Consider the following 15,495-nt stretch of genomic DNA (forward strand, 5'->3'; position numbering starts at 1 on the left):
AGTTAAAAACTACTTACAAGATATTCCTCTTAGTCTTAGTAAGACTTGTCAGTCAGTCATTACAACTTTCTGCAGGAAGCTGAATTGAGCTTCTCTCTATTTTTTTGGTTTGATATTGTTTTGTAATTGGAATCCAATCCATGTTACTATAACTTATAATAAATTTATGCTTATAAATACAATAATCTAATTTAATCTACCAAAGCAAATATAGAGAAATATATATATATATTTTATTTTTATTTGGTTAAATCAAACTAATTAAGAACAGTTTGTTTGTTTTTAAGGGTTTTACGGCGCTTGCAACACATTAAGGTTATATCAGCGCCAGTAAGAAGAAGGATAATGGGATAGTAAAAAGTTATATAATTACAATTAAAGCACCCAAGAAAAAGTGAGACAAAGGGTTACTGGGAACAAATAGGAAACAGATGTAGATTCCAAGAGCACACTATAAAAAAAAAGTACTTAGTTTGAGATAAGCGCCTCCACCTTCCTCTACAATTAGTTTTCATGGGTGACATCAAACCTCCTGCCACAGCTTCAGATGAGTGGAGGTTATTCTCAGCTGAATGTCTTGCTGCTTATATAGCAGGGGGCAGTGAAGAAATGCTGAAGGAATTACCAATTGACAGCAGGCATTTAAAGGGACTGTCTGCCTTGGACCCTGTTGTAATATCACATACTGTAATTATGCATCACTTACTAAACCTTGTTCAAGATTTAGGACACTTGAACAGTGAGGAAGAGAACATTATGGTGAAAGAAGAAGTAAGAGAATTCTGCAACAAAGGGAGAGAGCTTCCTGAATTCAAGGATGGAATGAGAGTGGATGTGTGGTGGGGAAAAGCGAAGATTTCCCTTTACTGGCAAAACTTGCTAAAGCAGGCTTCACATGTTCCCATGGAGCTCAAGTGGAAAGTTCCTTCAGTGTAATGAACAGAGTCATACGTAAATAACTACACAAACTGCCTGGACCTCAGCGCTCTGAGAAAACCAGGTCAAAGTCGCTGAGAATGTAACGCAGATACAAGCAAAAACAGCTCAATGGTTTTTATTTGGCTATTTTGGGTTTATGGTAGAAATCGAAAGACCATCATATTAACTTTCGATTCACCAAGTATAAAGTCATAAAGTGGCTTCTAAATACTTTTAAAATCTTTTTTAATAAACTTACTTCTTTGTCTAAGGAAGAAGGTAACAACCAAAACCCTAGTTCAAAATATGATTTTAAACTTCCAAGTTTCGGGCTTCATTTTCTTTATCCTTTCGATCACAAACCTCATCTGTTTGGTATCATTCGAAAGGTCGTGAACTCAGCTGTTGAATGGGTTATAGTGCACATGAATTTACTACGAATTCCATTCCCACGATGTTTTGCGCATGAGGAGACTCTCGTTACACGAGAAGCAAAAATAGTTCTCTTTTACTAACACCTCTTACGCACAAAAGGAACAAATAATGTGTTTGAATTACTACGTAGCATCACATTGAACATTTACCAATATATTTGATATCTTTTTTCACGTTCTAGTGTATTTTAAATTTAAAACTGTCGTAGCTTTGTGATCCGAGCGGCAACTTTCGCTTTGAAACTTGTAAAAAAATGGCGACTTCCAGTCAAAAACTTGCGAGACTTCTTAATCTAAACAATGATGATTCCGTTGTTTTATCCGATTTTATATCGGATTATATGAATGAAAGATGTGCATCTGATACTGAAGATGACAACTCTGACGGAGAATCATCAGGAGGTGAGTGTGATTCTTTCTATTGATATTGATAGTTGACAATAAGTTTTAGTGTTTACATTTTGCAGTGTTTGAGTTCAAGTGTTTGTTTACATTCGACTGTGACCCTTGACCTTACATGATAAACAAACATGCTTTGCCCTACCTACTTTGTTGACATGTAAGCTTACGTGTTTCCTAGTATGTTGTTGTCGTGGCATGTCAGTATGATATTTTTATCATCGTCATTTAGGAGTCAAGTCGAGCAAAGTTGTTGCTCTACTTTTTAACTTTAACTTCTACCATTCAACGTCAGTAGTGTTAGCGCTAAGCATGCATGTATGCAACCCTTGATTGAGTGTCTTAACTGTTATTGCAGTTTCAATAATGATTTTCAATTTATACTAGAGACTACCTCTTTTCTTTTAATTTCAGATGAGACATAATCTGACATTTCACTGTTTACTCCTGTGATTCCTGAATTGGCAGAGCAGATTGTACCCATGAGTTTGGGGAGGGACAGGGCCAATATTGAAACAGCAACTTCTGCTTCAGGGCCTGCTGACTCACCGCCTTGTAACTGTTCTTTCAATGACGGCAAGCCACATTATTTACTTTTCTCTCAAAACGATATAATGGATTGCAGAATGCAGTGTGCTGCCCTTGATAGAAAAGAGCTTGACATGTTTATCCTCGGAAAGATTCAGTCTGGATTACACTCAGTCTCTGATGCGAAAAACGAGGAAGTCACAACAACAGGAGCGAAAAAAGATCAGACTCTATTATTTTCATTATGGGCACAAAATTTGTCGCAAGATGTTTTTGCACCTACATGTGATTGAAAAAGGTAAACTCAACGCTCTCATATCACATTTCCGCTCTCATGGAATCACAAAAACCAGAAGCGTTTACCATCACATTCGCTCAATTATGAGGATGCCAGACGTGTGGTTGACTGTATTATAAACTATGCTAAGATACATAGCATTCAGCTTCCAGGAAGGACCCCAAAGCATTGGATAACAGATGCAGACTGCTAACAACACACATCACCAAAAAAATTGTGTTTGACGAATACGTGAAAGCTGCCAATGGCGACGAGAACTGTGAAGCTGGCAACATTCCGCAAGCTGTGGCAACAACTACACCATTTGTCCGACCATGCACCGGCGAGCGAATTGTTTGAACTGTCAAAGTTTAAAAATGAAGTTATCCTTTATCAGCAAACAAATCATGATGCCATCAGATTACCTCTCTGATCAATTGAAGAACACATACAATTGTTGGTCAAGAGCGAAGGTTCTACACAATGCGTCACTGACGTAAAAATCAACTGCCACAGGCATTGCGTGAGTTCAACATGAAATTGCTCCATTATGCATTAATCACTGTCCTTTGACTTTGTCATCATCAAGCTCCATTACCCCTTAAATCCCCTTCAACCAGGTCCAGTTTTCTTTCACCCTAGCCAAACGCTGTATTCAGAAAAAGGGAACGTTCGTTTTTGTTTGCACATTACTTGGCAACCATCCAACCTACGATGCCCATCGTTTATGACATCTTCAATACAGCAGTTTGATTAAGTAAAAAACTATCCTCGTTAAAATTGCATTTCGTGTTCCATTTTTCGGGCCATACTTATAAAGAGAGGGAAAAAAGAAACAACGCGTCAAACGTCGTATTCCAATTTTTGGGTCACTCTTTTTAAGAGCGAGGTCAGAGGTCACGCGCTGGAATGTCGTTTTGCTTACGTTTTAGAGAGTCCCCGATTCATTATTTGGGATTCCCGTGAATCAATTCTCTCACGATATTTGTGGCCATGAGACAAACAGGGTATTTTTAAGAGAAAATCTCGCCAGATAGGCAGACGTAACGTGAACGAATGAAAGTGAAAGTGGAAGAGATCCTTGTCCTTAGCTTTATTTCACTTTCACCTCAAAACAAAAACAATGGTGTCGGAAAGACAATCTCATGCTAGTACTAGAAGGAATATTTTAGATTCAGTTCAGGCAGGAGTTGGAGTTGATGATTTGGGAGATGACAGAGAAGATGAAGATGCTATAGATTTTAGTGAAGGTGAGATGAGCGATGAAGAAGAGTTTGTACCGTTTAGTGATCACAGTACTGACGATGATAGTGATGGCTCAACTGCAACTAGTGGTGATGAAAGTCCAGAAAGTGCTGCCCAAGACCTAAACTCGTCCATTACACAAGAGATCATTGATGACACTGTCGTTAGGTCAAGGACTTATTATGGAAAAGACGGCATAGAGTGGAGTAGCACACCTGTGACACCAAATGCTCAAACCACACGCGCAAATGTGGACAGCCTTCTGCGGAATAGAATTCCAAACAGCCAAAATGCTACAAGCCCTTCTGAGATGTTTGATTTGTTTATGTCTCAAAACATAATTAAACTGATCGTAAAGCATACGAACGAGGAAGGTAAAAGACAGAACGGGGATGGGTGGGTGGAGACAGATGAAGTGGAGATCAGGGAACTCATCTGCATCTTGATCTTTCTGGGCGCACAGAAGCAGAGCAAAGTGAGCTTGGTGACAATTTGGGAACCTCTGATAGGACAGGATTTTGTCTGTGCCACAATGTCTAGGCATAGATGCTTCAAGCTGCTGAATGCGCTGCGCTTCGACAACAAGGACAGCCGACGAAGAAGGCAGGAACAAGACAAGCTTGCCGCTTTGAGGGAAGTTTTGGACCTCTACCAGGAAAACCTGAGCGACCACTTTGTTCCTGGATCGTCATTGACCATGGACGAGCAGCTAATTCCATTCCGGGGGAGATGCTCGTTCATCCAATATATTCCAAGCAAGCCGGCAAAATACGGCATCAAATGTTTCTGGATCTGTGATTCCACTCAGGTTCATTGTCTATAGTGGTGCTATGTCAAGGATCCCACACGTCCTCGGACAAGGTCAAGGCCATGCTGTGGTGATGGAGCTGTCATTACCTTACCAAAACAAGGGTAGAAATATCACTATGGACAATTTTTTCACCGATACTACTCTGAAAAACTCCTCCAAAAAAAAACAACCATCCTTGGAACAGTTAGAAGGAACAAGCGTTTTCTCCCAAAAGAATTCCAGGCAAAAAAAACACCTCCAGCTGCATGACTCGCTATTTGCGTTTTCTGGTGAGAAGTCCATCGTCAGCTATCAGGGGCACAAGAATATGAACGCCATCTTGCTGTCAACGATGCACATCCAGCCAGAGATTGTTCCCGGAGAGAGAAAGAAGCCACAGTTGGTAGTCGACTACAACTCCACCAAAGGTGGGGTCGACACAATGGATCAGATGTGCCTGAATTTCACCTCCAAGAGACAGGTAAGCAATATATAACTGGTGCTACTTCCTTCCAATCAGAATACAATTATGGTATTGAGAAAGAGAGAGAGAGAGAGAGAGAGGGAGAGAGAGAGGGAGAGAGAGAGAGAGAGAGAGGGAGAGAGAGAGAGAGAGAGAGAGAGAGAGAGAGAGAGAGAGAGAAGTCTAATTGTGATGGGGTTTTGTTTTTCTAATCAGGGGGGAATTTATAACAATTATCTTTGAAACACAGCTATAACAGTACTACCCCACTTGACCTACTTACAAATAAAATCTAGACTGATTTACCCCCTCCATCACCCTCTTCCTTTTGAACCGTCAACTGCCTTGTGTCTGGCGCCAGTTTGTCTAGACTGTCACCGAAATTCCTGCATTTGAGCAGAAATGTCAAAATATGACACAAGACATGATGATGATTTTTTCATGAATCCACCACTTGACTCTTGACCTGAGCTTTTATCAGAGGAAAATATCTGACACAGCAAAATCAACGCAAAAGCTTTTGAGAAAATACCAAAATCCCAGAATTGCACAGATCCATGGAAGATTATCATCACTGCATAAGGTAACGGCTACAATAAGGATGCTAGGGGTACATTACACTATCATATCTGTACCTGTCGTTATCATTCTCTTGTGATACAGACTTGTTTGTTTGGATGACCAATCTGAAGTCGACTGACAACTCAGCATTTCCAATTTCCATCCAGAGGCCCTCTAAAAAATGAAATTTTTATTCTGTAGGATACGGCATCAAAGTCAACGCCATGACCCTCCATGCACAAGTCAACGCCATGACCCTCCATGCACTCTCATTTTTCTTTGAGCCTTTTGATGAAATTCAAGCTGTCCCTGTTCTGGATGCCATAACTGATGAAGTGGGAAAAAAAAGGAAAGGAGGGGGGGGGGGGGGGGGGGGGGGAGGGGAGAGAGAGAGAGAATAATATTTTTTTTTAATAAGAAGAAAAGACCCACCAGTCACCAGGACATTGTTGTGTAAACATTTCAATACCGTACGCATGTAGACAAAACCCCTCACAAAATTGAATTGACTTTACAGTAAAATGGAGTGACAAAGGCAAGTTGGGGTGATAAAGATGTTAAAAAAAACTGGTCTAACAACTTTACGTGGCGTATTTTGACATTGACACAACCTATCCGATATTCTTTTTCTAAAGCACGGGGAAGGGTGAAATCTACAGGATGTACAGTTTATCATATTTGTTTAAAATCTTTCAATCCGAGGGGCACGTTTGGGGAATGGCGTCCGTCACTCCATTCTACAGTCATGGAAATAGAAACACATGAGCCCTGATTGATGAACCACTGACCTAAATTTAAGTCACATTTTTTTTATTATTTAAAGAGTTTAAAATGAACATTGTGTTGAAGCAAAAGTAAAATGAAAACAAAAAGTAAATAAATCAAGTTTTTCTCATCTGGAGTTCAAACCTTTCACTAACATTCGTATCAGACCAGCCCACTTGGGGTCTGACTTCAATCCCTAACAAAGGAGAACTGACTTTTAGCCGTGCCTTATTTACTTCCCAACCTGCTTCGTCTGGCACTGAAATTTAATCCACATTGATGACAATAAATAATTTTCCTCTTAAATTGAACAAACATACAGCACATTAACCATTAAATGTGCCCAAAGCGCTTTACAAGGAGTCCCTAGCCAACAGCAACACTTAACACGTATGACGAGACATGACACCTATTAGGCGATATTTTATGCTGTCAACTGCCAGGTACTCATTTTACACCTAGGTGTGGTGAGAGAGTATGAATAAAGAGCCTTTTCCAAGGACTCAACTATGCGTCACTCAAATCAGAGAGAGAGAATAATATTTTTTTTTAATAAGAAGAAAAGACCCACCAGTCACCAGGACATTGTTGTGTAAACATTTCAATACCGTACGCATGTAGACAAAACCCCTCACAAAATTGAATTGACTTTACCGTAAAATGGAGTGACAAAGGCAAGTTGGGGTGATAAAGATGTTAAAAAAAACTGGTCTAACAACTTTACGTGGCGTATTTTGACATTGACACAACCTATCCGATATTCTTTTTCTAAAGCACGGGGAAGGGTGAAATCTACAGGATGTACAGTTTATCATATTTGTTTAAAATCTTTCAATCCGAGGGGCACGTTTGGGGAATGGCGTCCGTCACTCCATTCTACAGTCATGGAAATAGAAACACATGAGCCCTGATTGATGAACCACTGACCTAAATTTAAGTCACATTTTTTTTATTATTTAAAGAGTTTAAAATGAACATTGTGTTGAAGCAAAAAGTAAAATGAAAACAAAAAAGTAAATAAATCAAGTTTTTCTCATCTGGAGTTCAAACCTTTCACTAACATTCGTATCAGACCAGCCCACTTGGGGTCTGACTTCAATCCCTAACAAAGGAGAACTGACTTTTAGCCGTGCCTTATTTACTTCCCAACCTGCTTCGTCTGGCACTGAAATTTAATCCACATTGATGACAATAAATAATTTTCCTCTTAAATTGAACAAACATACAGCACATTAACCATTAAATGTGCCCAAAGCGCTTTACAAGGAGTCCCTAGCCAACAGCAACACTTAACACGTATGACGAGACATGACACCTATTAGGCGATATTTTATGCTGTCAACTGCCAGGTACTCATTTTACACCTAGGTGTGGTGAGAGAGTATGAATAAAGAGCCTTTTCCAAGGACTCAACTATGCGTCACTCAAATCAGGACTCGATCCCTAGACCTTCCAGTCCAAAGGCAAGTATCACAGCACAAGACCACAAAGCCACTATTCTTGACGACTTCCTTATTTTATAGACAAATCTATTTGGTGGTCAAAGTGAAACCAGAAGGGACAAAACGAATGTGAAATCCTAGACACGAAACACGAGTGGACGGCGACTGTCAAACCAGCTCAGACTAAATATTTCATTCCTGGGACGGAAGCAAATTGGATTGAAGTAGAATTCAATCTACCAGATTCATCTTCGTTCGTTTGTTTTTAAGTTTTACGGTGCTTGCAACACATGTAGGTTCCTTCTCCAGATTCACATCAAAGGTGCAATGCATTCATCTTCATAACAACTGAATCCATTCCTCTGACACTCACAGACAAGAAACAAGAGATAATAAAAGTACCTTTTCAATGTCCGATTGTCGTCCATCAATTTTTGTCCATCATAAGACAACCAGTTTCTTTTCCACACATAACGCCTGCAATACAAACATTGACTTATAGATCTAAGGTGCAAAAGGTGAAAACATGAAGTCTTTTGGTATGGACTGAAAATGATAATAAATGGCTCTATGACATTATCGAGCACTCACCATCATTCATAAATATATATTTAAAATATATATAAAATAAAAATAAAAATGGAGTCACTCACATTTATAATAATAATAATAATAATAATAATAATAATAATAATAATAATAATAATAATATAATAATAATAATATAATAATAATAATATATAATAATAAAAATAATAATAATGGTAGTAATAATAATAATGATAATAATTTTTTTATTTTCCAATTATATTTCATATTAGCTCAAACCAACGTTATCAAGCACTCTTGTACCTACAAGTACCCACCAACACTCATATATATATATATATATATATATATATATATATATATATATATATATATATATATATATATATATATATATATATATATATATATATATATATATATATATATATATATATAATCCTTACCAAACTTTTTAGCAGTATATATATATTTCTTTACCAAAAATGTAATCAAACTTTTCTCACTTGTTTTTTCAAAGGCTACTATGACCAAACTGAAAAACCTAAATTCACATCAGCCCAGAAAATTGAAAAGTAAGTCTAATCAATGAAATTTCTTTGGAAACTGACGTTTCTTGTTAGTAGATAAAGATTTAACATCAAAATACTTTTTATTAGAAATTCAAAATCGAATGTATATTACAAAAATAAATAAATAAAAAATATAAAAACCAAGCCTGATTGACAAATGTGTACATACCAGTTGATATGAGATCGTCTTGACAAATGTGTACATACCAGTTGATATGAGATCGTCTTGACAAATGTGTACATACCAGTTGATATGAGATCGTCTTGACAAATGTGTACATACCAGTTGATATGAGATCGTCTTGACAAATGTGTACATACCAGTTGATATGAGATCGTCTTGACAAATGTGTACATACCAGTTGATATGAGATCGATTGACAATGTGTACATCCCATTGATATGAGATCATTGACAAATGTGTACATACCAGTTGATATGAGATCGTATCTTGACAAATGTGTACATACCAGTTGATATGAGATCGTATTGACAAATGTGTACATACCAGTTGATATGAGATCGTATTGACAAATGTGTACATACCAGTTGATACAAGAGCGTATTAACAAATGTGTACAAACCAGTTGATACGAGATCATATTGACAAATGTGTACTTACCAGTTGATACGAGAGCGTATCCCTCTCCTTGCCTGCCTGAGTGTAAAATGTCTCTTGAATGCGTGTTTCAAATCTATCACTTTTGACGAGTGTTGAACGACGATAGCTTGAGAGAAAAAAAAAAGATTATTAGAGGGAAAAGGTTTTTTTTTAAAACTAGAAAACAGTTTTTCTCAACATTCCGAACATAAAGCTTTTAAGAAGCAATAGATTAACCACATGACAGTGAAGGTATACTTTGCACAGCAACAATTAATCGTTACCCTTTGGATAGGATGGATGGAAAGCATGGCTGGATTTAAACCATCAGTGGTCGATTTCACCAGATACATGAAAAAAAAAAAAAAAAAAAAAAAAACAGACATAAGAAACTTTAATTAATCAATGTCTTGTTTATGTTGGCTTGGCGAAATGAGTTTGAGGAAACCGTGTTTGAGGTAAAAATTAGTTTGAGGAAGGAATGGAATGATAACAACAAAGAAAAAAATTCAAGACATTCGAATGAGTTCAAGGAAACCATGCAGGAGTGTATATTGGTAGTTGTAGAAGTAGAAGAAGGATTTTGAGCCCGAAATGTTCCATGTTTGATATTTGTTCATTTTTTAAGCTGCTATATGAATTTTTGTTTGTTATCTTTCCTATTTATACATACGAATGACTTCATTGTCTTGTCTCCTGATGTTGACAACCATTGCCTGTCCGTACTCTAGGGCTATCATGGAGTTGACTTCCTCCAGGGTAACGCGCTGGTCTAAATCACGCAACATGGGATCATTCTGAAGGAAGCGGGGGTGGGGTGGGGGGTGAAATAAGAATAAATAATAGAATTACATTCAATTATGAAATATTGCTTTGTTAAATTGTCATTCCTCACAAAAAGCAAGACAATTGTAACGAAAAGGAAAACCTCAGCCTGACATTTGATAGAGAGACTGAAGACTAAATTGTCATAAGAACCTTGAGGTTAACGGTGAAGTATCAGTTCACACCATTTTTGCTGATATGATGAGAATGAGAATGTCAGATGTTTATCTTACACCAGTGCCTGCTCCTTAACTAACCAACTGCCACAATGTGTTCAGAATTGCAAGGATGCTGACTGCCGAGGTTTATGCAGATTTTTTTTTTAATTCACCGTATTCACAATTTTTATGATAATAAAAAAGTTCAAAAAGCAAACAAAGCTGCTTGTGTTGTTCTTTCAAATGTTACCATTTGTATTGTTACATTGTAATTCTGGATCGCACAGTAATATTGTGAAAAGGAGGCAATTCTATGCCAAAATAATAAAAATTGAATTGGAGTCAACACTGCCTTAGAACACTGTTCCAACTAAAAACTGGAAAAATGTATGTTCTTTTAATAGAAAACAAACACCAACACAATCAGAATAATAGCTAAGACAGAAACAAGCAGTTTAATGGATTTCGTCTCTCCATTATATTGGAAAAGTAAAAGAAAAAATACCAGTTTATCTATTACTTTGGCCTGCTAGAAAGAATGTCAAGATTAAAAAGTACCCATTCAGGTTTGGGGTGAAATGAAAGATAATGAAATTAACGCTGTGATTATCCCCAGACACCTGTCTGGGGATAACGAAAATTTGTTATCCCCAGACACATTTTTGAAACTCCGCTCTTTTAAACAATTATCCACATTCCAGAATATGGAATGTTTCCGAATGCACATAGAAATAGTCGTCTGCCCTGGAAGTTTTACCAGAATCGACGTTGTGGGTTCGAATCCTGGTTCCGCCACTTTTTTTTTTTTAAATCCGTCTTCTTTTTACAGAACGTTGCAAGGGATAAATGTCCCATCCATCCTCCCCCCACCTCTTTTTTTTTTGTTGTGCGAGTCTATTCTTTTCTCCTTTTTGTTTGACCTTTTGTTCCGTTTCTGAGCATGAATATCTTAAAATTGTTTTTATTTTTTTAAAAATTATTGTTTGTTTTTTTCTTCTCTATCTGACCATTTGGTCGCTCTCTCAATATTTCTGTTTGATTGCTTTTTAATTATTTATCCTTTTTAGACACTTTTTGAGATCGGAGTGGGGATGAATATGACAATTTGCTAGAAACTAGAAAGGAACTAAGAGAGAGAGAGAGAGAGAGAGTTTAAAAAAAAGAGGTGGGGGGAGGATGGATGGGCCATTTATCCCTTGCAACGTTCTGTAAAAAGAAGACGGAATTTAAAATTTAAAAATTTTAAAAAGTGTCGGAACCAGGATTCGAACCCACAACGTCGCTTCTGGTAAAACTTCCAGGGCAGACGACTAAACCATTCGGCCATGACACCCACTTCGAAGTCGACGCATATTATGTATATGCAGTAACAACTGATTTAATATTGGCTAATTTTATGTTTTTATAGATATTTTATTTACTTTCCTTATTTCTATGTGCATTTGGAAACATTCCATATTCTGGAATGTGGATAATTGAAATTGTTTAGAAGAGCGGAGTTTCAAATATCTGTCTGGGGATAACGAAATTTGGTGGATAATGACAGCCTAAAATTAATGAACCACCTCGTCATTAAACTGTCATGGCCGATACAGTTCGGTCAGATGTAGAAACCAATATGGGTAAAAAATATACGCTGTGATTATCCCAAGACACCTGTCTGGGGATAATAAAAATTTGTTATCCCCAGACACCTGTCTGGGGATAACGAATTTTTATTATCCCCAGACGCATATTTGAAACTCCGCTCTTTTAAACAATTATCCACATTCCAGAATATGGAATGTTTCCAGATACACATAGAAATAAGGAAAGTTAATAAAATATCTATAAAAACATAAAATTAACCAACATTGAAATCAGTTGTTACTACATATACACAATATGCGTCGACTTCGAAGTGGGTGTCATGGCCGAATGGTTTAGTCGTCTGCCCTGGAAGTTTGACCATAATCGACGTTGTGGGATCAAATCCTGGTAACGTCACTTTTTTTTTTTTTTAAATTCCGTCTTCTTTTTACAGAACGTTGAAAGGGATAAATGTCCCATCCATCCTCCCCCCACCTCTTTTTTTTTATTATTAAACTCTCTCTCTCTCCCTCTCTCTCTCTCTCTCTCTCTCTCTCTCTCTCTCTCTCTCTCTTTTTTTTTTCTAGTTTCTAGCAAATAAATTCGTCCCCACTCCGATCTCAAATAGTGTCTAAAAAGAATAAATAATTAAAAAGCAAACAAACAGAAATATTCAGAGAGCGACCAAATGGTCAGATAGAGGAGAAAAAAAACAATAATTGTTTTAAACATAAAAACAATAATTGTTTTAAAAATAAAAACAATTTAAGAAATTCATGCTCAGAAACGGAACATTTACATAAAGGTTTAGCAAACAAAAAACTCTAAGGTTTAGGTCAAAATATAAAAAAGAAAAAAGAAAAAGAGAGATTTCCCTCGGAGCAGGGAATAGTGTTAACAATAATAATAATAATAATAATAATAATAATAATATATAATAATAATAATAATTATTATTATTATTATTATATTATAATAATAATAATAATAATAATAATAATAATAATAATAATAATAATAATAATAGTAATAGTATGATAATAAGAGTATTAATAATAAAAAAAATACTATTATTGATAATAATATAATAATGATTATGATGGTAATAGTAATAATAATAACAAATATTACAATTATCATTATTATTATTATTATTATTATTATTATTATTATTATTATTATTATTATTATTATTATCATTGACCAAAACAAAAAAAAAACAATAATAGATCGAGAGCAAATTAAATAATGAAATAATATTATCGGAGAAATAAAAAATTCAACTGATTAAAAAAAAACTCTTGCTCGGAACTCGGAACAAAAGTGAAAACAATGAAAATCAATTGGGAAGAAAGAAAGAAAAGTAAAAAAAAAAAAAATGAGTGGGGGGGGGGGGGGGGGCGGGCGGTTGCGACTGGGTCGAATCTGTGCAGCTAAAAGGAGTAAAATGAAAGGTGGCCTTACCCACTGAGCTGCCTATCCACACCGCTATCGGAATATTTTAAATTCATATATGAGCTAAACATATTTCCACCATTTTTGATTCCTTGTTTTGGTAGTTATTTTCATCTCTGATTCGAATAAAAATATGTTGTTGGATCTAGTTTTGTGGACTTGTGATACTAAATTGTATTGTCTTGTGCGAAGCAGACAGAAAAATAACAGGTGTGGGTTTTGGGCTTTGGGGCGAACAACACCATGGCCTAGGAATTCGTCCGCGACATAAAAATTATTCCCGGTCGTCCCCAAAATTGTGGCCAGAATGAGCAAATTATAGAAACAAGAGATGATCAATAAAGTTAACAGGTAGGTTGGTAATGAAAATTTAAATGGTTGGTGGACTATGAACAGATTTGATGATTAACAACTTTCTTCCTGGTTGAAAATAAAAAGTCGAATTGCCAGTTTGACGTTTTCAGATCAAAGTAACAAAAGAAATTTCACTGATCCATTTGCTTTAAAATATTTTTTAAAAAAGAGCTGGATTTGACATTTGATCACTATTTACTTTCATCTTGTGTTAAATATCACTTGACATATTAACTGTTTTGGGACACAACCACTAGTATTTTTTCCAGAATATTTGGTATTTTTCACGCCTAGTTTAGCATTTTGCATAAAATCTTTCTGCCCACTTGCTACATGCGTCTGAGGATAGTATCCTCAGACAGGTGTCTGGGGATAACAAAAATTGGTTATCCCCAGACACCTGTCTGGGGATAACGAATTTTTATTATCCCCAGACAGGCGTCTGGGAATAATGACACCCAAAAATATATGTGTGTGTGTGCCTATGACTATATGCATGCAAGGGAAGACTGGAGATGTAGGAGGAGTTTTCGGAAAACCTCCCGATTTTTCAGCAACAACTAAAAAGGCTAACCATTATCAATCCAGACAGCATTTCTTGGGCAGTCATCATGGCCTCCGAATGGGTGAAGGTGGGAATCTGTTGAGCATCGCTTTCAACTCGTTTGGTGATCTTGTCTTCATTAGCAGACAGAGATTGTAAACTGTCACAACTTGCATCAGCTTGTACTTTTGCCATATTTTTTTTTCACTTATTTTGATAAATAAGATAGGAATAGGAATAAATAGATGAACTAGATAGAGATATAAAAATAAAACAGTCCTCTCTCACTCACTGTCAGCTGTCGTTTGTTTTTGTTTTTTCTGTATTAATTAAACTTTGTAAGACCGTAGCCGTAACACATTCACTACGTGTCAGGTGAGTTTTAGTTTAGTTTTGAAGAGCATGAATGGTGGGCGAGGTCAAACTCCTTGCGTGGAACAACACGATTGCATTGTAGCGAAAAATAGATGATTAAAATAGCGTTAAAATTAAAATGGATGAAGATGATCGATCCAATGTTTTACACTTTACAGCCAACTTCATTCTTTGTTTACAGCCTACTTTCGTTTTTTGCGATGTTTTGAAGTGCCGGGCGAATGTGTTGACAATACCTCGAACTATCGACTACTTACACTTAAGACTTCTTAGCATCGATTGCCAAGGAAAAGCCGGGAATACCCTAAAAAAAAAAAAGCACTTCAACTGAGCTTTTTTAAAAAATACTCTTCAACAGTCGTAACGTCACTTCCTTCCTAATGACGCATGGTAACTTAGTAACACTGGCTCTAAACTATCGGAACAATGGCGGACGCCGTATGAAATATTTCTTCGGCGAGCAGAAAAGCGTATCCAGAGGATAAAAAAAACATTAAATTTGATCATGTTTTGTACAATAACAAAACATTGATACCTATGACAATTTTGATCTGTTTATGACATTTGTGTTTTGTTAGCTATTTTTAAACTATGATATAACGTCAACCAATGACTAGGTATTGAATGAAAGCATCGATGACTGAGGTATTGACTCGGTCATCGAGCCTCGC

The 15,495-nt window shown here is 36.5% G+C and overlaps 1 protein-coding gene across 1 annotated transcript; it reads right to left on the reverse strand.

The window, feature by feature from the left end:
- Positions 1–231: 231 nt before the first annotated feature.
- On the reverse strand, positions 232–15,036 carry LOC144979661 (U11/U12 small nuclear ribonucleoprotein 25 kDa protein-like). The gene is made up of 5 exons (XM_078926500.1): positions 14,480–15,036; positions 10,218–10,341; positions 9,566–9,671; positions 8,225–8,299; positions 232–5,942 (listed from the first exon to the last, which is right to left on the reverse strand). The coding sequence occupies exons 1-5, from the start codon at positions 14,642–14,644 to the stop codon at positions 5,885–5,887; spliced, it is 528 nt and encodes a 175-aa protein (XP_078782626.1). The 5' UTR covers positions 14,645–15,036; the 3' UTR covers positions 232–5,884.
- Between the last annotated feature and the right edge of the window lie 459 nt (positions 15,037–15,495).

This window comes from Berghia stephanieae, chromosome 9, assembly GCF_034508935.2.
Source record: "Berghia stephanieae isolate SIO BIC M18660-M18661 chromosome 9, UCSD_Bste_1.3, whole genome shotgun sequence".
Taxonomy (NCBI): domain Eukaryota; kingdom Metazoa; phylum Mollusca; class Gastropoda; order Nudibranchia; family Aeolidiidae; genus Berghia; species Berghia stephanieae.

Coding starts and splice junctions, on each gene's coding strand:
- LOC144979661 (XM_078926500.1), bottom strand. CDS start 14,644: ATGGCAAAAGTACAAGCTGATGCAAGTTGTGACAGTTTACAATCTCTG. Junction 9,672..10,217: donor ACAAGACAATGAAGTCATTC/GTATGTATAAAT, acceptor TTTTCTCTCAAG/CTATCGTCGTTCAACACTCG. Junction 5,943..8,224: donor GACAATCGGACATTGAAAAG/GTACTTTTATTA, acceptor CCACTTCATCAG/TTATGGCATCCAGAACAGGG.